Source organism: Podarcis erhardii, assembly GCF_964252035.2.
Source record: "Podarcis erhardii genome assembly, chromosome: Z".
Taxonomy (NCBI): domain Eukaryota; kingdom Metazoa; phylum Chordata; class Lepidosauria; order Squamata; family Lacertidae; genus Podarcis; species Podarcis erhardii.
Window position 1 is genome coordinate 27,835,546 of NC_138504.1, and position 25,684 is coordinate 27,861,229.

Sequence of the window (25,684 nt, forward strand, 5' to 3'; positions counted from 1 at the left end):
ACCTCTGCAGCAATCCTTCAAATCCCCAAGCTCCTAAAAAATATCTGAAATTTATTTATATTTGTAAGTCTTAATAATTGGAGAGAGATGATTTGGGCGGTGGTTTCAGAGACTGGAACTGGTGTGGGGGAGGGACCATAGCTCAGCGGTAGAGCATCTATTTTGCATGCAGAAGCCCCAGGTTCAATCCCCAGTATCTTCAAATAGGGCTAGGAGGCACCCAGTCTGAAGCCTGGGAGATCTGCTGCCAGTTTGCATAGACAATCCTGAACTATATAGACCAATGGTCTGACTGGGTATAAGGCAGCTTCCAGTGTTCCTTGTCTAAATTCTTTTGCTTCTGGTTAAAGAGATTTTGCATTGTTTCTATACCTGTTTGGCCAGAGTTGACAGTGGGACCCCCTGGAAGTGATACCCCTTATTGAATTCTTGAGGGAAATACTCACTGCATGTGATGATTACCTGTGCCATGTCATTATATGATCAAGACTAAGGCTTATTCCCCACCCCCACCCCCCGCCTTGCCTCTGGCACAGCAGTGAGGAAGATAATAAGAAGCTTCCACTTTTAAATATCAAAAATATAAATGGGGGGAATTGGGATGGCCTTAGAGAGGGTCACAAAAAACCACTTTTGCCATCAGGGCACCACTGCAATCATAGTGTGTGTGTGTGTGTGTGTGTGTGTGTGTGTGTGTGTGTAAATGACAAATCTGTGGGATCTCTTAGGAGGCAGCAAACTGTCTTTGGCCAGCCTTGCTTACTTTACATGCTGAAGTGATAAACTGGCTGTGATTGGCCTTGTCCTACAGCACCCTTCACTAGCTACTGCCTTCCAGATGTTTTGGACTACAAGCCCTTTCAGCCTCAGTCAGCATGTTGTAGTCCAAAACATCTGAAGAGTACCAGATTGACAAAGGCCAGCCTTCCTCAGGTGCTTCCCCGCCCCCCCCCCCCGTGTCACATGCTGTTCAACATGTACATGAAACCACTGGGGAAAGTTATCTGGTGGTTTAGATTGAAGTGTTGCCTACTCTGCTTTTCCAACTAAGTGTCCCAGGGAAACTGTTAAACTTCTGACTCAATACCTTGAGGCAGTTTTGGGCTGGGTGAGGGGGAACATTCTGGCACTTAATCCAGATAAGATGACTGATGCTGTGAATGGGGGAAACCCGTCTCTTCAGATGGAGGGTTGCAATCCTTCTTGGATGAGGCAGCACTGCCCTCAAAGGGCTAAGGGTATGTTCACATTACTGTCTTAGAAAACAATGAAAGTGTTATTTTTCTGATAAGTTCTAGAGCTCTCCCTCCCCTACCTGTTCACATCAGCACAGCTTCAATTAGTTTCTTATTGTATACACACCTGTCCATTTGTTATCTCTGGGTTTGGACACTTCTTGAGTTATTATCGCCAAACTTTGCCGAAGGGTTTTTGCAGTGGGGGCAGCAATTTTCATAGACTTTTGAACATCAGGCACCATTTTGATTCAAGATGGCAAACCGAAATGTGACTTTGGAGGGACTTTGCCCATTTCTTGGCATAGGTTAAGCCACCTCTTGAGATATTGTTGCCATGAGAGATCCCGGGATGGGGGCGACAATCTTAATCAATGTTTGGATGCTAGGCACCATCTTGAATCAAAATGGCAGACCGAAATGTGACTTTGGCATGAAGTCTGAATTTACAAGCCATAGAAGAACAGAGGAAGCTGCCTTGTACTGAGTCAGACCCTTATATTTCCTTATACTGAGTCAGACCCAGATCCATCTAGTTCAGTATTTTCTGCATTGACTGGTGGTTGCTCTTCAGATTTTATAGCAAGGGACTCTCCCAGCCCCATTTGGAGAAGCTGGAGACTGAACCTGGGACCTCCTTTAAGACAGTCAGTGTGCTCAGCCCTAACCATGTACCACAGAGGCAAGAATGTAGTTATGAAGCTGAGTGTCAAAAGACTGGAGAATGGGAGTAGAAATCATTATTTGCCTGTCAACATGTTGGAAGTTCATGTCATGGTTTTGGGTTCTAAGCAACAGTTCGCACCAATAGTAGTTTGACATGATGTTTTAAGTGCACCTACCTCCTTTATTTTCACTCTCTGTAAGCTGGCACTGAAAGCATGTCTCTAGGCTATAACTCACAGCAAGCTATGAGAACAAGCCCAAAGGTACAGCTTTCCACTGTATGGAACAGTGTGATTCTTCCCTTTTCTAAGAACAACCCTCTAGTTTTTACTCCACGCACTCAGAGCCTGCCAAGTAAAAGCTTTGCTTTGCCTTTACAACAGTGGTTCTGTTTGACCCCAGCATCACTACTAGTAGGTTCAGTATCGTGGAGGAAGTGTTTTGTTTTTTTTGCAGCCTGACTCCCCTAGTTCCACCTTAGGTGCATCAGGACATGAAAAACAAGAGCTGACAGCCGTATTCTCTGCATTTCATTTCTGCTCCCTCATGTAAGACATTAAAATGGGCTCTCAGTTTTACTATTGCTGGAAAAGGTACAAAGTGTTAGGAGTCAGAAGGTGAGCCTCTTATATAACGCTGGGTAGGTGTGGTTGGAGAGAAGGGTGTAAGGTCTTTTTCTGGGAGATTTCTCACGCACGCACACTCTTTTGTAACTCAGATTAAAGAAATAACAATAAAAATCACTTTTCTGCAAGTTACATTTTCATATCCTGATTTTCAGAAGAAGTTGAATATACTAACACATTTTCACGTTCAAAACAATTATAAAACACACTTGACAGTTGAATAGTTGAATAACAAGTCTGGGGTCACCACTGTTCACACCTGGAAAGGATCCTTAAAGGTAAAAGTAAAGGTACCCCTGCCCGTACGGGCCAGTCGTGTCCGACTCTAGGGTTGTGCGCCCATCTCACTTAAGAGGCCGGGGCCAGCGCTGTCCGGAGACACTTCCGGGTCACGTCGCCAGCGTGACGAAGCTGCTCTGGCAAGCCAGCACCAGCGCAGCACACGGAAACGCCGTTTATCTTCTCGCTATAACGCGGTACCTATTTATCTACTTGCACTTAGGGGTGCTTTCGAACTGCTAGGTGGGCAGGAGCTGGGACCGAAAGACGGGAGCTCACCCCACCGCGGGGATTCGAACCGCCGACCATGCAATCGGCAAGCCCTAGGCACTGAGGTTTTACCCACAGCGCCACCCGCGTCCCGGAAAGGATCCTTGCTCCACCTTAAACTGGGAATTAGATCACTCAGGGTTCTAGTATTATGAGAGGGAGAAAAATGTCTCTCTGTCCAGTTTCTCCATGTGATGCATAATTTTAAGCATTTCCGTCACATCTTCCCTTACTTACCATTTCCCCCTCTTCCTTAAACTAACATTGTCACCATGTCTCTTAGAAGAGTTACTCCAGTCCCTTGATAATTTTGTTTGCAAACCAGCATGTCCCGCATTCAACAGGGAGCTGCATTGGATAGAACTCCCTGATATTTGCAGCGGACTGTGGTTTACATCTGTAGAATGTGTGGAATGGCCTTGAATTGGGTGCACGAAAGAACTCGGTGATCAGACAAAAATGGATCTCAACAAAGACATTTGTAATTTGTCCCCTATCTCATAGTTTGTTTGTTTTTTGTACACAGTAGTTCTTTTCCTTGCTTAGCCCAGTTTCTGGAATTGGTTTTCTATTCTTAAAAAGCCCATTATGTATTTTTTTCACTTCATTTTGAAAATAACCTATTTTATGCTCACTGTGTCTTTAAATCCTAAATTAGGGAAATTGGTAGGCCGTCTCTGAGATCTCCCATTTCTTGACCTTTAAAGTTCTCTGTAGGAAGAGAAAACACTGGCACAGTAATAAAAAGAATGTTGTTTAGCGAAGTACAATCATCAGACAGAAGAGTGGTGAACATACATTGTAGGGAAAAAGAATTGATGGAGCCTTTTGCAAATTAAAAGGACACAGCCATTTCAAAGGTACATGTTGTAAATGCAACAGCAGCTTTGTACTTGCTAAATTATATTTTGGCGCAGAGTATAACTTGCATGCTTTTCTTAATATGCATGCTTTTTGCTGCTGGACTGTGATGGCTAATGAACAGAGTTCTTCTGTTTGCTGCAATCATTTTCAATTATGAATGGGAAGGAAGCATTGGAATTTAAAGAATACCATGCCATGTACTTAGGACTTATTTCGACCTCTCACTGTTTCTATTTAAAATTGTTGGATGTTTTCAGACCGGACTGAGATGGTTGCGCCTTCTAGTCATATTTTTAAGGGATCTTGGCGGGAAAAAGTGGGGAGGAGGAGATCAACAAAACTAAAGGAGTAAAGCTCTTAACTTTATAAACTGAAGCTGCAAGCTCATAGACCCTTGTCTTAGAGAAAGTCCTGTTGAATTAATGTTACTTACTAAAGGCCAGACACCCACAGGATTGCACTATTAGGCTCCAATCCAGAGAAATTTGCAGTACAATCCTAAGCATTTTTAATCAGAAGATAATCCTACTGCTTGTTTTTAAAATTGCAGCCTTAGTTGCACTTATGTCCCATCTGAAATAAAAAAAGACCAATTTATTTTTAATAGTTATAGTCCAGTCTGATGTGACTGTGCCTTTTAGGTGGTCTTAGGGAAGGAGAGAGAAGGAGCTATGCAGTCGAGACGTATGTCCATACTAAAAAAAATCAAAATCAAAGATCAAGCTTCTAGTTTCATAAAACTAACTGTTTGGTTTCATAAATTCTGTTAAATGAAGTGGGAGTTACTACTGAGAAAACATGTTTAGAAATCCAGTTAGGTTCCTGTGCAGAGAAAATGAGTTACACTTTTCTCCTGTTTGAAATCACTTGAGACTTACAGCTTAAGCTACGCATTACATGATGTTTTGTGATTCTTATCTTAGCAGGCTGTATTTGAGTAGTTGGAAATGGGCAGAGAAATACTGCCTAACTGTATTATGTGTTTTCTTTTATCTGTCCTAAATTATCCAGCATTCAGCTTCATTGAATATGCATGAGTTCTGGTGTTATGAGAGTGTTATCATTGCAAGGTGGCCCAGGGTGTTGTTGTTGTTGTTTACTTCCAGTAAACATTTTCCAGTAGTCTGCATCCTCCCTAGCTGGCTGTGCTTCCTAATCTGAAAAATCTTCCTGAGAGGAGTTACCTCATGATGTCTTGCCTAGGCTTTAATTGAAGCTGGCCACCAGGGAAAGTTACAGAGTTCAAGGCATTGATGAGATGATTTGTAGAACAACAACAACAGGACACTCACAAACACCCCTTTGGCAACATCAGAAACCCTAAACTTCACCCATGAAGAGTCCACTGATTTTTTCCTCTCTTCTAATCATTTGGAGATGCAATTTCTTTTCTCATTAATTGATGAATAGTGGGGTTTTGTTTTGTTTTTTTTTAAAAAAGAAGGAATATTTATTGGCACAGCACTAGCTTGTTTAGCTTGGAGAAGAGAGGATGGCTAAGTAGTACCCTTTGAAGATATATAGGAAGCCAAGAGCTGACCGTGGACTCAGACTCCTCCTCAAAAGGTTTAGATGGAAATGGTCTCTCAAAACTCTTCACCCTATTTGTGTGCAAACTGCAGAAATCATGTCACCAAATTTCTTAAGGGGGGGAGAAATTCTCCCTACTGTTTCCAGCTGTGACTATATTATTTTAAAAAATTGTTGTGACCTGGTCATGGGATCTGTTGGTGTTAATGGGTATTAAATATGATGATGATGATCATTATAGGGGTCCCTATTAGCAGTGGCAATATCACAAACTCTGTTGTTGTTTTCTTTTAAAGTTTTGTTGTTGCCCTTGCAGGTGGCAACAGTAACAACTTCGGTGGGCAGCCTGGTCCCCATTTTGCATTCCCACAATGCATTGCATCCTCTGCCTAGCATTGCTCCAGGGCATTGCCCCCATGTGGAGACCATTTGGAGAAGGTTCTGCAAAGTGGCCTTCTTTCCTTCTTTTTTCTGGGGGTGGGCAGGGAAATAAAATAATAAATTGTCAACTTATAAATATCATATGATAACCTTTGCAAAGCACAATCAATTATTCATTTCTAAAGCTTCAACAAAGCATATAATATGGGTATGTGCAAGGAGATTTGCACATATGTCAGGTTGGAGACATACTGCAAATAAATACATAGTAAATTCACACATTGCTTTTCCTTATGCTTTAAACATTATGAACCAATAATTTGCTTCTGGCAACAACTGTTTTCTTTTACCACCCCAGCTGCAACAAAACATGTTTCTTCCACATTAGTCTCTACTGCCACAGCAGGCGCTTTAATCTTCAAACAGTTTGACTTTACCCTCCAAAGGTGCACTCCTCCATTGTCTCCTGAGACAGATGGAAGCCAACCAACTCATTAAATGTATTTTATCTTAGTGAAAAACTATCATGCCTTTGCTTTTGCTCTCTAAAGGTGTCAATTTAGTCATAGCTGCAAATTCCTATAATTTCATGACCTGTTCTTAAAAATCTATTTAAAAAATTGTTGGTGGTGGAAAGTACAGATTTCTGAGACGTTTCAGAGGTTTACATCAGACATTAGGGAGAATTGAAAGAACGGTGAAGTAGAGATGAGATTTGGAGAAGCTTATCTCCAAATCTAAACTTCATAGTGTTACATTTCCTTTCCCTACAGCTATGGGTCAACCAGGAAGATGGTGTTGAGGAAGGGACGAGTGAAGTACAGAATGGGCACCTGGACCCAAATGCTGCTGACTGCCTTTGTCTCGGGAGGACCCTCCAGAACCGAGACCAGATGAGAGCCAATGTCATTAATGAAATCATGAGCACGGAGCGCCACTATATCAAACACCTGAAGGACATTTGTGAGGTATGTATGCATGTATTCTTACTTATCCCTGTTAGGCACAAGGTAGTGGCTGTGCTGGTGGAATCGTAATGGGGAAAGCCAACAAATGATTTTCACAATCATTTCATTGCCATTGGAGAAGTCTTCCTGGCTGTCAGCAACACCAGCCCATAGCAAGCCGGCTGTGCCTGATTCAGTTCCAGTTAAACTTTTCTTCTACTACTTTTCCCTGCCCCACCCTCTGGGGAAAAAAACAAACCCAAACCCTACCTCAGGTTAGAGGGAGCGACAGAGGTGGTGAATACTCACAGCCCCCTGGAGCATCATTTCCCACTGGTGTCGGGGACTCAGATTCTCAGAATCCAGTAATCTGTTCTGCATGGGGGAGAGACCTGGTTGATAGTGTAAGGTTCAAAGGTGAGTTTCACTGCAAAGGGGGTTGAAACCATTATCCAATTCTGCATGAGCAGTGTTCTGCTCATGAAACAGGAGTTCCCTTCCCTCTCCTCTCCCCATGCACCCCCAAAATCTGCTCCAGAGTGTCTCTCCCATCTCTAGGAGGAGAATTTGAGAGGGTTTCAGGCGGAAATTCCAAAGTGCAAGAAGAAGTCTGCTTTGTGAGCTGAACGGCAGCATTGGATACAAATTGTAGTGGCAAACTCCACAGCATCAACTCCTTTTGCTTAAACAACACTGCGTGCTTCTGAGGGAAAGCAGTCAATTATTGCCTGTTTTTTGCCAAGCTGTATAGTATCCCCTCACACTCATTCTTCCTCCTTTGTACATAGCTTCAATGCTCTCTGCTTTAACAAAAAAATGGGAAAAAGATCTGAAATCAAAGCACTCGGCTTTGAGCTGCGTGCCTCAGAAAGTTTAAAATTTAACAACTCTTGCTTACAGCCTCTGCAGAATATATGCTGTTGTCCAGCTTCTGATGCCTTTAACTCTTAAGGGGGCTCCCTTCCTTTACCTCAGAGAGGGTTCTATTTCAGTTGAGAGGCAAATTTCACTCCATAGGAAGGGGAGCCTCCAAATGAGGGTTTTAGCATAGTATTAGAGCATCTGTTTTGCATGCAAATGGTCCCGGGTTCAATCCCTGGTATCTCCATGGCTGGGAAAGACCTCCTCATCTTCAACTCTGGGGAGCTGCTGCCAGTCAGTGTGGACAATATTGAGGTAGATGGACAAATGGTCTGACTTGGAATCATACAATTGTAGAGTTGGAAGGGACCCCAACAGTCAAAGACACATTCCTATATTCCTATTCAAATCATCCCTTTATTCTGAACTATGTAAGCTGGATTCTCGTTCTTTTTTATGAGAAGGGCAAGAACACATGACTTGCATGCAGAAGGTCCCAGGTTGAATCCCCAGCCTTTGGGAGAGAACCCCACCCAAAACCCTGGATAACTGCCGCTGTCAGACAGTCTAGACAATACTGAGCGAGATGGACCAATGGTATGACTCAGTATAAGGCAGCTTGTTACATCCCTATCCCACTCTTCAACTGAAGAGGCTCTCAATGTGGCTTACAAACATGTAAAAGAGCAACAAAACCATCAATGAAATAGCAGAACAGCATAAAAACAAAGTCATTAACATGCAGGTTAAATAAACCATGCGTCTAAAAAAAGATCAAGAACACCTAAGCAAATAAAAAGACATTTTCTCCACACTTGTGTCCCCTGATTTGCATGCAGAAGAACCCAGGCTCAATCAGTGTAAGGCAGTTTCCTGAGTAGCAGTCTTATTGCATCCTGGGGAGCTTTGTGGTTTTAGTGTAGAAGCAGGTACATTTAATTTTGTTTACACCCCCTTTTAATCAGAGGAATCTTTCTGCACTGCAGAAGAAATAGCATCTTCAGTGTGTGTTCTCCTGTCCTCCCATCCCCCAATCTTCTCCTATTTTCCTGCCAGCAAAAGCTAGCAGCTTTTGAATCTGACCGTGCCTGATACTCTTAAACTGGATCTCCTGGGTCAAATTTGTAGCAGGCCGATGGCTCTGTTGGAATTGCTCCCATTTACTCCAGCCTGCAATTAAAATCACTGTGTCAAGGCAAACTATATTGCTAGGCCTTGTACTCTGCTCTTTATTATCCCAAATGGAATTGAATGAGAAAACCTGCCAGAAGGTGAGAGTTGCGACAAATCTTCCAGACATCTTTTTAAACTAGAGACGACTGCAGCAAACATTCCCATTTGCAACGTGATGGCCTATATGCCACTTTTGGTGGGCAGGGGGCGGACTTCACTTTGCCCAGATTAAGTGCTTGAAACCAGAGTGACATCATGACTACCAAAGAGAGAGAGCGCTTAATCACTCTATAGGCTCCATCTAAATTGGTCGGCTCTGTTATGTGCTTAAGTGGAATCCAAGGGCGCTGGCACGAGCTTGCCTTTCACAAAGGAGGCAAGTAAATGGGTTTCTTGCCTTTTGGCAAGGATGGGGGACTTTGTACCCCTTAGGACTCTTCCCAGACCACATCATGAGGCATGACCAAAGGGATATTTTAAGAGTGTTCCACAACATGGGATCGGCAACATTAAATGCCTGATTTATAGTGGAAGCCAGTCAGGCCTCTGTAACATGGGGTACAAGTAATAGCGCTTCAGCGGAAGATGCCACTTTCATGGCTGTCCGCTGAGATCATCAGCAAGAGGACAATCAGCAGTATTGTAGTGCTCCCTTGAGCACAGGTTGAGTATGTTGCAGTGGACACTCCAACATGCACACTACCATCATCAACAACAGAGCCCCACTATTAGAACCATAGCTCAGTGGTAGAGCAACAGCTTTGCATTCAGAAGGACCGATGTTTAATCTCTGGCATCTCCTGGTAGGGCGCTCGGAAAGACCCGTACCTGAAACCCTGTAGAGCCACTGCCAGTCAGTGTAGACAATATTGGGCTAGATGGATCAGTTGTCTGTCTGGGTGTAAGGCAGCTTTACTTTGCTTGGTGGGTGTGTTGCTTGCTGGCTGGTTGACAACCCATCCATGTTAATAATGAGGCAAACAGCAGGCACTGGAACACTAATTCACTTCCAGAGACAGTTGTCTCCTTGCTGCTCATTACTGAGCCAGTGCTGGGAGAGGGAGAATATCAGAGGGAAGCAGGACCTCCCTGGCTGGCAGTAGCATTTTTTTGCTAGAGCCCTGTAAATATAGGCATAGTTTCTGCATTGGAAAAGCATGATAAATGAACTTGTGTGCACTTTCTAAAGAATTTTTGGGTTATCTGAGAGACCTCAAATTCAGTACAGTTCCAGGCTACCCACTAGATAAATTCCATCCACTCCTGGTTCCTTGAAAAGGAGGGAAGGTAGATGAACAATGATGGAATGCATCTATCTCCTAACCCATGACTCTGAAAACTTAGCACTTAACCTCCTGCAAATACTCCCCAACTTTGTGCAATACCACAGGGACTACATGGAAACGTACTTTAAAAGGAGATGGTCTGGAGGCTATTTATAGCCCATCACCAAGCACAGACTTCTCCAGCCTTTGATCATCTGTCCTTTGAATCTGAGGATATGAGCAGTGACTGTATGACATTCATCTTGCATAACAGGCATAAATTTACTGGGAAATCTATGGAGTAGCCCTTTCAGGTGATAACCTGCTGCACATTAGTCATGTTCAGCCTTGGGGAACTTCACCAAGCCATCATGGCATATCCTATGGAGCATTTCAGCGAGAAACATGTTCCCTCTGCAGCTTGGTGGTCAAGCTTTTCTGTAAATGTGCCAGAAGCAAGCCCAAAAATGTGAGAGGTGTCACTACTGAGGGGTTCACAACAGTACACATAGAATCATAGAAATGTAGAGTTGGAAGGGACCTCAAGGGTCATCTGTTCCAACTCTCTGCAATGCAGGAATCACAACTAAATCTATGACCGATGGCCATCCAGCCTCTGCTTAAAAGGAAGGAAAGTCCACTACCTTCCGAGGGAGTCTGTTACACTGTCAAACAGCTCTTACTGATGTTTAGTCGGAATCTCCTTTCTTGTCATTTGAATTTGTTCAGCAAAACAGCAAAAAACAAGCTTGCTCCATTCTTCCATGTGACATCCCTTCAGAGATTTGAAGATAGTTATCATGTCATCTCTCAGTCTTCTCTTCTCCAATCTAACTAAGCCTAGCCAACTCCCTCAAACATTCCTCATAAGGCTTGGTTTACAGATCCTCGAAAAGCAAGAGAATGCAGAAAATAATAGTTTCATTGCTTCAGGAAAAAGTGTAATTGAACACTGGGCATTTGTTTGTAATATTTGTAGCATCCTTATCCACTGGTGTCCTCTTTTCTCTGTTTCTCACAGGGTTACCTGAAGCAATGTCGGAAGAGAAGAGACATGTTCAGTGATGAACAGTTGAAGATAATATTTGGCAACATCGAAGACATCTATCGGTTTCAGATGGGCTTTGTCAGGGACTTGGAGAAGCAGTACAACAATGAAGACCCCCATCTCAGTGAAATTGGGCCGTGTTTTCTGGAGCATGTAAGTGATTTTGAGGGGAAATAGCTTGAGAGGGAGAAGTAACTCATCTTATTTATTTATTTATTTATTTATTTATTTATTTAACAAAGTACACTTGTTTAAGGCCCCTGTGCGATTCTGCATAAGACCACAACCCCTAAGAGTGTTCTTTGCCACCTCTTATATCAGAGGACAGGAGTCTCTGTTCTTGAACATAAAGCCCCAACTCATCATAGAGGTTGCGTTGAGGACTTACCCATTCCTTCCTCTTGCAGATGGACAACATTCTTGGAGTTTTCCTTCTCCAATATTGTTGCTGCCAAGTTTCCTCTCTCACAGACTCTTCTTATGTTCTTAATGGTAACTTCTATTTATTAAAGAATAGATTAACAACAAACATTAACATATTAGATTACAGTTCCCACAATATACTCTTAATTACACGTAGTATTGATAGATAATACCTCCTCACATATGAACTGACCCGGACCCTGCAAACATAATATGAGGCTGTTCTCTAGGTGCCCCCTCCAGGTAGGTTTGTGGGGGTAGCAACAGTACAATGGCTCTTTTCCCAGGTGACTCCCACTTGTGGAATGCTCTCCCCAGGAAGGCTCACCTGGGGTCATCACTACTTATCTTTAGGCACCAGGCAGAAACATTTCTTTTCTGACAGGTCCTTGGCTTTTAATTATCTGTGGCCTCCTTCAGAGAGTAGGATCTTCCGTTTGAAAATATGACTGAGTTTTATGAATATGAATGAGTTTTAGATTTTTCCATGTTGTTTTATGATGATTTTAATGTATGTGCTATTGTTGTAAGTAACTTTGAACTACCTTTGTTAAAAAGAAAAAGAAAAAAAGCCACTAAGAAATTTAATCATAATAATACATGGGAGAGACCGTTCTCTGTGGACATATCCAGATTCTTGAAGTCCCTGTCTAGGGAGGCTTGCATGACCCATCTCTGCTGGCCTTGTGCCATCTGCTTAAAAATGTTTCTTTCCAGCAAGTGCTTGTTTTGCTCAAATGATGAATTGCTTTGAGCTGACCCTTTCTTCTAAGGTTATGTTTATTGACCATGACTGTTACTGCCTCTCTTCTTTTACAATAGAAAGGTGGGGTGCAACTATTTTTAAATAAATGTTTCACAAATAATTAACACAGAAGGTGAACTAGCAATGACTGAAACAATCAAATTAATAAAATGATTCAGAAGTCATATGTTTCCCGCCACAACAAACACACCTATGCCCACCCTTTGGGGCTTCGAAACCAATGATGGAATTCAGATCAATAGCAACATGTGTGCTTTGAAGGATTGTGTGGGATGTCAGCAATAAGAAAATGCCGCAAATAGTTTGCTTAATTTGATGCTCATAAAACTGTACTGGAAACAGCAGCAGCCAGAGCACAGGTAGTTAGGATAGGAGCAGGAGGGGTGAGGAGTTGAACTTTTTGCACTGCTACCTGATATCTGACTCTGCAAACTGCAGGCAAAAGCTACATAAGGGTGTGTTGTGAGGTAGCGGCACTGCCAGGTGCCTTCTGTGGCCCTCCCAACCACTCTTCATCACCTTCCTTTACATAAAACTAGGGTTGCCATATTTCAAATGTAAAAACCAGGACACCTAGAAAGTTGTTGAGCAAGACCCCAAAGTTGTTGAGCTTTATTTAAAAAACAAGATTTTTATTAGCAGACCAAATAAAACACAAGGTGGCTGAGGGTTGCTTTCCTTATCTTATGCCCTCCTACCCCTTGCTTATCTGAAATTGTTTTTTAAAGGAAAGCTACTGCTTTCTCAACTCTCAGGAAGGGGGGGGTCCTTTCTCAGAGTGAGGCATTCTAGGAAACGACCTAGGAGAGAGCACCACCCCTGCCTTTGCACATTAGCAACTACAAAAGCAATTTTAACATAGACAAGGGTGTAAGGAGAGGGGATTGTTATCTGGTGCCTGTTGCTGATCAATTTAGTCTTTGACTTGCCTTTGGAGAGTTTTTTGGCATGAGGTTGCCTTGTTAACATTTTTATGTGAATGCTTGTCCATGCTTTAGCATTGCTGTTCTTTGAATTTTTACGCCTTTCCCTTTAACTACCAGTAGGTAAATATCGGAGAGAGAGAACAGGTGCCTCTTGACTCTCAAAGACATGCATGCACTAAATACCTCCCCATAAACAGTAAGGCACCATGTAGCGAGCCTCCTCCTGTTCCACAAACTGCAGCTGGCGAAGTTCATTTTGAACTGTTATGCCTGATAACATAATTTAGGATAATTAGGCTCCCCCTCCCTCATCCCACATGCACATCCTTACTCCAAACAGCCTCTTTTCTTTTAAATCATGTGACCAGGCTCAAGCTGTGTCTAAGTTGATCCATTCTTGGTTTTCTAAATATAAATCGTCAGTACACAACTAGCCTTCACTCTCCCTGCTTTATTCTGATTTTAAATGCTTCTGAATGCAGCTCAGAAAGGTTTTCGACTTGCAGCAATTGTATATAAGTGCAGCCTGTTCCATAGTGATATTCTATCAGACTTTCTTCATTTGTTTATATCAGTTATTATTGTTAATTGTTTTCTGCTCAACTAAATCCTACTCAGAGTAGACCCACTGAAATGACTAGATCTAAGTTAGCCCTGTCTTTTCATTTCAGAGGAGTTTACTCTATGCATGACTAACACTAGATACCTGTTATTACATTTATATACTGCTTGGTGCCAAAATAGATTTCTAAGTGGCTTATAATGTATGAAAGCCAGTTACGCACACACTTAAAAGTCCACCATTCAAATCCACAATGAAACAATCCCATTAAAAACTGTGCAGCAATTAAACAGGAGATAATATCACAGAACTTCTGTGGTTTATGCTAATCATGGTGGCTGGCTAAGACTATTATCTTACAATTGCCTAAAGAAATGGGCTGGTTTGACAAACTTGCTGTCATACCTTCTCCTTTTTGTCCCATAATCCTGCATTTCTGCCCACTGGAACCTCTGACTACCCTCAGGATGCTGGAAACCCCCCTTCCCTTGGGCTCCTTCCCAGTGCATCACTGAATGCCCACTATGGCTGGGAAATGCCTGCTCACCCTGGGTTTGGATTTAATCACCTGCTGATGATTCACCTTCCATCCCCAACTTGGCTCATCTCAACAAACTAAGAATGGTTAAAAAGAGTTCTCTCGCACACTCACTTCTATCCCTGACGTATTACCCATATTTTACTAATTATTCTCCAAAAGGAATAATTGCATAGAAATTTCAATTGCGTAGAACTGGGAGCCTGCTTCAGGTGAAGAAATCCAACCCACCCCTATCACAATTACTGTTTTTCCCTGCATGGAAAAATGAGTTTTAAGGAGGCACTGATAAGACTGCTTCTTCAGAAACCACCCCTGGATTCTGGGAACTTCATTAATTACCAGCCAGTTGCCAACCTCCCTTTTCTGGGCAAGGTTTTTGAGCTGGTGGTTGCTGACGAGATCCAGGGGCTCATGAAGGAGACTGATTTTCTAGATCCATTTCAATCGGGGTTTCGGCCAATAAGCTGAAGCTCAATCCAGATAAGACAGAGGCACTGTTAGAGAGGGATTTTGTAGACCAGATGGATGGTCTTGAAGGAGCTACCCTCCCTCTTAAAGAGCAGGTCCTTAACTTTGGGGTGCTCCTGGATCCATTACTGTTGCTTGAGGCCCAGGTGGCCTTGGTGACACAGAGTGTCTTCTATTAGCTTCTGCTGGTGGCCCAGCTACGCCCCTATCTGGACAGGGATAGCCTAACTCCTGTGGCCTACACTCTGGAAACCTCTAGGCTGGATTATTGCAATGGCGTTATACATGGGGCTGCCTCTGAAAACGGTTTGGAAACTTCAGCTGGTGCAAGAACCAAAAACCAAATTGCTCATCAGAACAAGATGATTTTGGCCTATAAAGCCAAACCTGGCCCAACTGCACTGGCTGCCAATTAGTTTCTAGGGCCAATTCAAAGTGCTGGTGTTGACCTCTAAAGCATTCCACAGCTCAGGACCTCAATATTTTAAGGACCGCCTTTCTGCATATGAACTGACCCAGACACTGTGGTTGTCATCTGAGGCCCTTTTCTGTGTCACCATTCCCTGAGAGGTACAGAAGGTGGCAACACAAGAATAGCCTTTTTGGTGGTGGAATGCTGTCCCCAGAGAGGCTTGCCTGGCGTCATTATTACATGTCTTTAGGTGCTAGGCAAAAACATTATTCTTTACCCAGGTCTTTGGCCATTAAATAATCTATGGCATGTTAAAGCTCTGGGGGTGTGGGAGGCTGTTACTATGATTATTTTATTATTATGCTGTCCATTATTCTGCTTTTTATTATGTTTTTATTATTGTGCCCTGAAAAATGTGTTCTTAATGTTGTATACCACACTGGGATGTACCACACAGGGCAGTATATAAATTGCAATAATAATAATATTAATAATAATAATAATAATAATAATAATAATATAAATAATAATATACAGTGTGTATGTCTCAGACCAGTCTCTACATGATGAGTTGATAACCACTGGCGAGGGGCTGCGATTCCATCGTATTTCCCCCCCTACCTGCTAGGCCCATCTTTTTCTTTTTGCTACTGCCAAAATCAGGGGGCTTTTGTGAGTGGGAAGAAAAAATTACATATGAGGGAGGTAAATACGGTGCTGGCTGGTTGGAGATGTTTAAATTTCTTCACCCAGCCTAGTATGGAGATACAAATCTTCCCCTTCCCACGCATCAGGCTAATCATTTGATGAGCAGGGAAGGAAGAATTTGCATCCCCATTAGGTGAATCTCTACAACAAATTAAATGGATGTAAATCTGACATCAGAAATAACAGAGTTCAAAAACCAGTAGAGGAACTTTTCAGTATTGCAGAACCTTCTGTAACTGAAGGACCACCTTTCTCCATATGAATTGATCCAGACCCTGCAATCATAAAGTACATGTGCAATCATAAAGTACATGTGCCCCTTCCCCAAGAGGTCTGGAGGACAGCAGCAATAGAACAGGCCTTTTCTGCAGTGACTCCCCATTTGCAGAATGCTCGCCCCGTGCCTTCATTACATATTTTAGGCTCCACTAATTAAACAAACTATGGCCTTTAAACATGTGAGGAGGGGTATTGTTTTGGTTTGTTCCTATGTTAAGAATTTTTATTTTTTAATATTGTAAACTGCCCTGCGATTCTCAGATGAAGGGTGGCATATAAATTTAATTAATAACAACAACAACTTGCAATGACCATTTTTGAACAAAGGGGAGTGTAATTTGAAATGGCTGAGTTATAATTAATCAAGTAATTAAATTATTCCATATGTGGCTTGAGTTGGGACAAAGGTTTTCATTTCATTTTTAAAATCACACTACACGCGTTAGTTAGCTTATCAATGCGTGTGTGTTATATCACCAAATTTTGTGAATGACCACTGTTAATAATGCAGGTATTACTTTCTGGACTTTCTCCACTTAATTCCCCTCTGGCCCCACTGTTCATAGGTCTCCCTTTCTCCCAGCCATGTGCATATAATATATACCTGTAATTCAGGATAATGCTCCAAGCATTTGATGAACTAAATTGTAGTCCACAAAAGCAGATGCCACTGTACATTTGTCTAAAGTTCCACAATACTCTTGGTTGTTTTCCTGTTCCCATATTTCATCCTCACAACAACCCTGTGAGATAGGTGATCCTGAGAGATAATGAATGTCCCAAAGTGACTCAGGGAACCTCACAGCTGAGAAGAGATTAAAATCTTTCTTTTTTCCCCTTTTTTGGTTTGATGATCTTAGTTCAACACTCACTGTACCACACTGACTTTTCCCAGTTGGTACATAAACATATACAATGAGTAGGATGCTTAAACTGACAGCGTTCACTCTCAGAGATCCCACCAAGCCCGTCCTCCCTTGTTACATAAGCTCCACTGTTATGGGAGCTGACGAAATGGCCAGTGTTGTAAATACGTCAGGAAATGTCAAGAAAATCATGCAGCCTTGCTTTTTGAGCTTTTCCTTGAGGGGGAAATAAAGCACTATCTTGGCACTTATGTAAGCGGATGCAGCTATCTAGGATGCTGGATCCTTTTATGCATAAATATATTACTTTCAGTTATGGCTTGGCTGGGCTATATTTCACACCGGCAACACTTCAGATACTATTAGAGAACCACACTGTAAATGCTAATGAAATTACAACAGGGCACAATTAAAACCATTCACAGCAGCTTCTCTTTGAGTGCCATAGATTTCCCATTCCTGTAGTTTCATTGTTGTTGTTGTTTAAAAAGGGATGATGTTGTAATAGCAGCACTTTTCTCTGCTTTTCAAGCTCAGGCTATTATTGGCAAGCAGGCTTCTGAACAGGGGTGAGCAGAAGGTAGATTAGGATATACTAGTAGGTCTCTGATTGCCAGTTTTCTAACAAAAACAACAGCCCAAAACATTTCTCTCTCTGCTGTCGTCATATTAGGTGGCTGGAAAAGATAATCGAGGGAAAACTAGGAGTGAGTTTTTGTATGAAAGGGTTTGTGAACTTGGTTCTGATACTGATCACATGTTTATACTCGAAGCATGTGCTCAGAGGCACCCTGTTCCTTAATTTTTACGGCGTGCTCAACCACCTGAACTACCATTTGCACTTGGCTCCAGTTCATAGACATCAGAATTCTAGTAAAAAAGCACACACGCAAAACAAAATAGATCCCAGAGGTCCGTGCTATAAAACATGCAGAGGAAATAAGCAGAACTGGAAACTGTCAAAATCCATCTGTGGATGTAATGGCTTTGCTCCAAGCAGAGCTCTTGCCACAAAGGTCAGAAAGTTTAACTTCAGCTGTCGGTTTCCAATAGAAGAGGGTAAAGAAACCTTGTTGGCAGAACCACGTAAAAAAGGAAGCTGAGGGGAGGGGGGTGGAGGAGAAATTTGGTTTGGTTTAGCATTTTACTGCATACCTAATTCACATGCAAACAGCAACATGACTGTCCTTCCAAAATTCATTGAATATTGTAATGCAATTCTCCAGCTAAAAGGTGTGTACAAAAATGTTAAGGCTAAGTTTGCACAGAGATTAGGGCTAACTGTGCATAAGGATGCATTTCTTAGGATGCAACATCATTCAAAAATGCATCAGGGAAAATTACTTGCAAAAATTTGAGAACTGCTGATGAATTTTCAAGAGGGCTTTTGAAAAGGAAATCACAAACTGGTGCAGAAATATGGAGAACTCACATTTAGGTTGTAAAAACAACTAGAAGAAGCCAAAACTGACAGCTCTGCCCATTTTCCACAGACGAGGGAGAAATCGGTGAAGTATAGTATATATTCTCCTAGGTCAAGAAGGTTTTACAAAAATTAGCCCTGGCATTGAATATTGGAGGCCAAAGTTCAAATCCCCACTCAGTTACGAAGCCCACTTAATGGCCTTGGGCTTGTCGCTGTCTCTTAGGCTAATCTACCTTACGTGAATTTTGTGAGGATAAAACAGGCAGGAGAAGAAACATTCACGCCACCTTGACCTTGTTGAAGGAAAATAGAATACAAATACAAATAAGCCAGAATTTAGAGCTTGTGTAGTAAGGATGATGGAATTTCAGGAATGGCATACTCAGGAATTTCAGCACTTATGCCCAGATAAGGATATCATGTAAGCTGCTCTGAATGTTTCATCAGCTCCTATCAGGGTGGCCGATGGTAAGAGAGTTGTACTCTAGTAACATCTGGAGGACCACAGGTTTCCCGTTCATCTCCTTTGCATCAAATCAGATTCAGAGGAGCCCCAAAGCAGACCAGAGGAGCAGTGCTAGGGTTGAAAGTGTTAAAACACCTTTTCCCCAGGGCATTTTTCACACATCCCTGCCCAGCCCCCTCTGTATTGTTTTGGCTTTATGCTGTGCTATTTTTACCCTGCATGTTTTCAAAAGTCACATATCCTGCATTAAATGACTAATATGTAAAATACCTCTTACAATGTATAGATCAAGGGTCAGCAAACTTTTTCAGCAGGGGGCCAGTCCACTGTCCCTCAGACCTTATGGGGGGCCAGACTATATTTAGAAGGGGAAAAAATGAATGAATTCCTATGCCCCACAAATAACCCAGAGATGCATTTTAAATGAAAGGACACATTCTACTCATGTAAAAACACGCTGATTCCTGGACCGTCCGTGGGCTGGATTTAGAAGGCGATTGGGCCGGCTCCGGCTCCTTGGCCTTAGTTTGCCTACCCATGGTATAGATACAATTGTTATAAATCACATTGGTGTTTTTATGAAATTGCAAATATGAATATCTATATAGATAATATGTCCAATAAATTAATAATAGCTCCCTGCAAGTAGAAATGGATTTTTTTTATTAAAAAAATGCAATGTTTTTGTGGATTGATGCAACAGCAAGACAGAGTGGACTTGCAAACGAATGTATGCAAAACTGAGATAGACTGAAAATAAACTGATTGGTCTATTTCTAGGTGAGTAGCTGATGGTTTGTGATGTTTTTCACACACTTCTTTCTTTCCTCCCCCCCCCCCCGCACTTTCCTGCTCCCACCCCTTGCAGCAAGATGGATTCTGGATCTACTCAGAGTACTGCAACAATCACTTGGATGCGTGCATGGAGCTATCCAAACTAATGAAAGATGGCAGATACCAGCACTTCTTTGAAGCATGCCGCCTCTTGCAGCAGATGATTGACATTGCCATTGATGGTTTCCTTCTGACACCGGTGCAGAAGATCTGCAAATACCCACTGCAGCTGGCAGAGCTGCTGAAGTACACTGCACAGGACCACAGGTACACTGGTGTTTGGGTTTGGATTCTTTAAAATAGGGATCTGGTAGAAGGAGGACAATAGGAGTTGCTCTCAGCCCCTGCCTGCCTATCACCCATGGAACTTCAGAGATTTGACAAGTTCCTTAGGCTGAGCATCTTTTGGAAGTCCTCCCAAAGGAGTTTAAATGATTTTAGAAATAGTTAATTTGATTTGCCCTAAGCTTTTGAGGAAGATAGTACAACTGCTATAACACCCATTAGCCCCAGGATGGCCACTGATCAGGGAAGATGGGAATTGTTGTTGTCATTATACTACTATTACTATTATTCCTGCAAACCTTGGGATCCTCCCAAGCTTCCTTATACCGCATGATGGTGCATGGATGCTGCTATTTTGACTAGAATAAGCAACTGTACTCATAGTCTGCATATGAGAAACAGAAGGGGTGGGGACAGACGATGATCCAGCCCTCTGGCCAGGCAGGTTCCCCATCCCTGATCTGAACCAGCAGCATCAGGTAGGCTGTTTAAATAATTTCAGGGACATCTCTGTGTCTCCCACAATGAAGGGTTTGTAGAGCAAGGACCATACCAGACGGTCCTTTCTGGTGTCCATCTAGGCAATCAAGACTTTTAATGCCATTTATTTCCATTAGCTACCTTTAGCTAATGGAAATAAATAGCAACAATGCTTTGTTCTTCAAGCCATGCACATTTACTGTACAAGATGCCGTCTAAGGCATTGAATTGGAAGCCAGATTTCTGGTTATTGAAACCCCAATTAGCATAGGATGGGCTGGCAGAGAGCCTCATCCATGTTCCCTGCTTAAGCATTGCGAACAACTCAATGCCTGTCCACCTAAAGCCAAGGAGCAATTTCATGGCATTAAGGTATAAGGCCTGACCAAATGCCTTCCCTCCCTCTCCTCTGATGGTTTTCATCTGTGTGTTTTTGCTGGTTCAGCCGAAGCTGCAGATTCTCTTTCTAAACGTTCATTTTATTAATGAATGGAGGGGAGGTGGGGAGGGGAGGGGACCTCGGTCATGATGACACCTCTAATAAAATGAGTGAATTAGGCTGGAATTAGACGTTGAGCATCCGTCGCTGCCATTGAGATCAGCAGCCCAGGATCGCCTCCCCTTTGGCTCTCTCTCCTGCTGACAGCTAAAAATACCAAAAGTGATGTCATCATGCTCCGTTTCCTTCCCCAACCCTCCACCAATGTCAGCCAGTGAGGCTGAACAAGGGCAGCAGCACACAAGGCAGGGGTGGGGAATCTGAACCCAAGGGCCACATTCCCTTTTGGGAATGACTTCCAGGGGCCACATGCCAGTGGTGGTCAGGGCTAGAGGCAGCAGTGGGTGGAGCAATTGATGTAAATTATACATTTGTTCACTGGACTGTTTTCTATGCACCACCATCTATCCCCCATCTGGGAAAGCAAGAAGCACCATCAGGTTCAAGGACACATTCCAGCTAGGAGAGTGTAAGGGAGGCTGGGGAGGGGTGCAGCTTGGGGACAATACAGTGGTACTTTGGAAGTCAAACAGAATCCGTTCCATTCGACTTCCAAAACGTTCGGAAGCTGCAGAAGCTGCACTGGACATTCGGGTTCCAAAGAACATTCGCAAACCAGAACACTCACTTCTGTGTTTGCGGCGTTCGGGAGCCAAAACATTCAAATACCAAAGCGTTCGGGATCCAAGGTACGACTGTACTGAGGACCGGATAGAGAGGCCTGGAGGGACATATTTGGCCCTTGACTCTGATGTTCCCTGCTGCATACTATAGGTATGCACAATTTGGTCCAAACTGATTTGGCGGATCAGCGGATCTGTGAGCATGTGGCACAGAAGCATTTGCCCACATAGTGGCACACACTTTTGTCTTAACACTAGCTGTGTAGGGATAATGGGAGCAGATGTTCCACAACACTCAGAGAGTATTAGCCACCCCTGCTGTATAGCTACAAAGCCTACCACACTCTCAAGCCGGATTCATGCCATTTAAAGCACATGACTTCCCCCAAAGAATCATGAGAAGTGGAGTTTGCTGCTCACAGAGCTACAACAACGGTGGGCAGATCCCAGGATTCTTTGGGGGAATCCTGTGTGCTTTAAATGTATGGTGTGCATGTGGCCTCAGCTTGGGCTGTCTATCACTGAGTGAAGCCACTAGGATGCTTTTCTGCCCAGCCAGATGCCACCTGCAACTTCCTCCTGTTGGTTTTTGCCTTCTGCCTGCCAGTCTCTTTTCTGCTTAGTTGTACTTCACATCCATCAAACCTTTGCCCCTGGCTTCTGCCATTGGCCTCAGTTTCCAGTTTTGCTTTTCTCCTCTGCAACCTGCAGCCTCTCCAGCCACAGGGATCTGAGCCTGACTGTGCTCAGAACTGAGTGTCTGTCCAGTTGCCATCTTACACATCTCCTTGCCTCCACTGAACAAACACATTCTTCCACATGCAAAAGCAGCATGGGTGGCTGCAACAAAACCATAAATAAATAGCAGGAACTGGCGTACTTTTTATCTGACATAATGAAGAGTGGGAACACACCAGGTGCTTGTAGGAGGCCAGAGTAAACTCTGTGCTAAAATGAGCAACTCATTTTAAAGCTGAATACATGGGAACATTCTGCACAGGGCAGGTGTCAAGATGCACTGAGGATGCTGCTAGTGAGGATAGAAGAGAAAATGGGTTCCGTTTGCATTTAAAGACGAACTCCCTAATATTCACCCATTCCAAAACAAATGAAAATAGATACATGGTTGCCTTTCAAAAGCTGCACTTTTCCATATTTTGCAGTGCTGTTCTCCAGTCAAGAAATGTGTGCAAATATACATGTATCACACATATCAGGGGGATATGCCTATATTTTGTTTACAAAACTATGCATATAAGGAGAAATTCACACTAAAATACTGATGAATTTTCATGATGACTTTTTTTAAAAACCCTCTTCTGGATAAGAATTGAACTTGGAAAAATAAGAGAGAAAACCAAAATTGACAGATTAATTCTGCCAGTACCCTCATTTTAGATTCTGATGGAAATGCTGCCATGTGGTGTCAAGTGATGAGGGGCTCAGAGATAAAGGTGCTTGAAGAATTCAGGCTGACTTTGATACAAACCAACCTGATCTATGCCTCTTGCATCAATGTGCAGATCCAGCTATTCATTGGGTTTTCATATCTCTGAAAATTCTCCCCATTCCTCCTCAGGATCTGGCCATCTGCTCCATGACATCCCCATGGAACTCATGGCACATATAAAATACGTAATTTTGTAAAACACACACACACACTAAACAATGTGAAGCTTTGTGTGGTGTAAAAGCCAATTTGCAAATTGAAGCAGAAATGGGACAGGGTGACTTCCAAGTTGGTGCCTCCGGTAATGGCAGAATTCCTCTGAGCGGGAGGAATTTGCCCCGTGGGAATCTGGGTCTGGCCGCCACGGCGAAGGCGGAAACTCGCAAAAAATCACAGGCGGGAGAAGCCTGTGAGCGTGGGATTCGGCTGGCACCTTTTGCGCCTCCCCTACTCGCGGGGAAACCCGGCTTCGGGGGTCCAGAGCGACGTGGGGTGAGCGGCGCGGTGCTTCAAATCGTCTGCTTCTTCCACGGAGCGAAGCCACATAGCTGTTGCCGGAGAGCGCTGACTTTTTCCTGTGGACAATTTGATTTTAAAGTAATTACCCGTGAGTAGAGCTGAAGCGGGAGAATTGGATTTTTAAAAAGTTTAATTTGGCATTGTAATGGGGAGGTTCAATACAGGAAGTCCGCCTTCCCCTTTTGTAAAAAGACTGAAGCAATGAGGCTGCAAGCTGAAGTCTTGGAAAGCCTTGGAAATTTAGTAAAGGACTAAATTTCCACTGGTAAAGAACATTAAACCCCCCCTTGGAGGCAAGAGAAGAGGGGGGAAAGTTGTGTATTGAGTATGCCTGCAGGAGAGAGCGAAGAGAGCTAAAATACTGCTGCTCTGACTCTGGAAACGGGCTGCTAGCAGGACTGACGTCTTTTGGAATGCTTATTGACAGTGTTTAGAATGTTCATTGACAGCTAGCTAAATAAGAGAAATACATTGTTTCTATTGTCTCCAGCTGCTTTTAAAAAGGAGTAAAAGTAACTGAAAATTGAAACTAACTTGGGATTGTTGGAAACTGTGTTTAAAAGAGGACATTACTGATTAATATAAATAGAAACTGTTTCCCCCTAGTGGAAGCCTTTGAAACTGGTTGCTTTACAAGAGCTGGGCTAGGGGAATTTCCAGCTGCAAGATAAAGAACTGTGAGACTCTGGGACTGACCTTGAATTTTTTAAGTGTTATGGCAAATGTAAAGGAAAAAACAGACCAGTCAATTGCTGAAAAAACATTAAGGTCTGGGAGGACTTGGCAGCAATCCAGGAGAGGCTCAACATCAGGCCCCTCTGCCTCTTCTGCTGCTGCTTTTGCATCAGTACACTCAAAATCAAGAGGAATGTCGACAGAAGAAGCCTTAGTGGCTGCATTAAATAAGATAAATGATTCACTGGAACAGCTTAACAAGAAAACAGACGCGATAAATGTGAAAGTGGATGCTGCAACTACTAAAATCGACTTAAATACAGAAAGTATAAATAATTTGGGACAAAAGGTGAATACCAATACAGAAACTATCCAGAAATTGATACAGGAATCTACTTTGATACGGCAGACTGCGGAGGAAGCCAGGGAGAAAGCCGTTGCTGCTGAATGTAAAGTAACACAACTTGAGAGAGAGAGAGAGTCCCAACCTTACAGAGGCAACTTGATGAACATAAGTTGACGCTTGTTATGATTGAACTTAAAGAAAAACAGACGAATTTGAGGATCAGAGCCCTACCTGAATTGGAGAAGGAAAGCTTGACAGATTTTCTCATACAGGAATCTGCTGACTTTTGGGACTTGGACTTGGGCCAAGAAGAGTTTAGAATTGTGAGGGCCTTCAGACTTGGAAGAGGAGGGAAAAAAGAGAAGAATAGATTAAGAGACTGCTTGATCACCCTTCGAATTAAAGAAGAGAGAGATAGAATCTTGGGTTGGCATTACCAGAAGAACCTAGAAGTACAACAGTCAAGAGTGGACATTTTTAAAGACGTCCCGAAATATCTTGTGGATTTTAGGCCTAAGTACGGAGATATTGTTGCCCTGCTGAGAAGGAACAAAATCATCTTTAGGTGGGAGTTTCCCCAAGGTCTATCCTTCAGTTTCAAAGGAAGGAAAATAAAAATAAGATCAGTAGAAGATAAAGTAAAGTTTTTGTATAAATATGAAGAAGATCTGCAGAAGGGACTTGGAAAAGAACCAAGAGCATAGGATATAAGATCACCAGGATGAAGTTGATGGACTACACGGACTATACGGAACTGGCGGAAATGACTGGCAGAATCCGAGACCAGGGAGAAGAGTCGGTGGAAGAAGACTGGAAAAAGTTTAAAGATTATTTACGGAAATACTGTAAATTTAATGAATGTTAGAAAAATGTTGGAATGAAGTTATATGGCTTTAGTAGAAATGTTATAAGGAATTAAGTATAAATAGATTAATAGAGTATTAAAGATGAATGTTAGAAAAATGTTGGAATGAAGTTATATGGC

General features: G+C 42.7%; 1 protein-coding gene across 10 annotated transcripts in view; it reads left to right on the plus strand.

Moving 5' to 3' along the window:
• Positions 1–25,684, plus strand: part of ARHGEF9 (Cdc42 guanine nucleotide exchange factor 9) — a 282,117-nt gene that overhangs the window by 218,668 nt on the left and 37,765 nt on the right. For all 10 annotated transcript variants that reach the window (XM_081846906.1, XM_081846904.1, XM_081846907.1 and 7 more), the window contains 3 exons: positions 6,625–6,819; positions 11,119–11,298; positions 19,857–20,089. In XM_081846906.1, the coding sequence (XP_081703032.1) occupies positions 6,625–6,819; positions 11,119–11,298; positions 19,857–20,089 (608 nt within the window). The remainder of the gene's footprint in view (positions 1–6,624; positions 6,820–11,118; positions 11,299–19,856; positions 20,090–25,684) is intronic.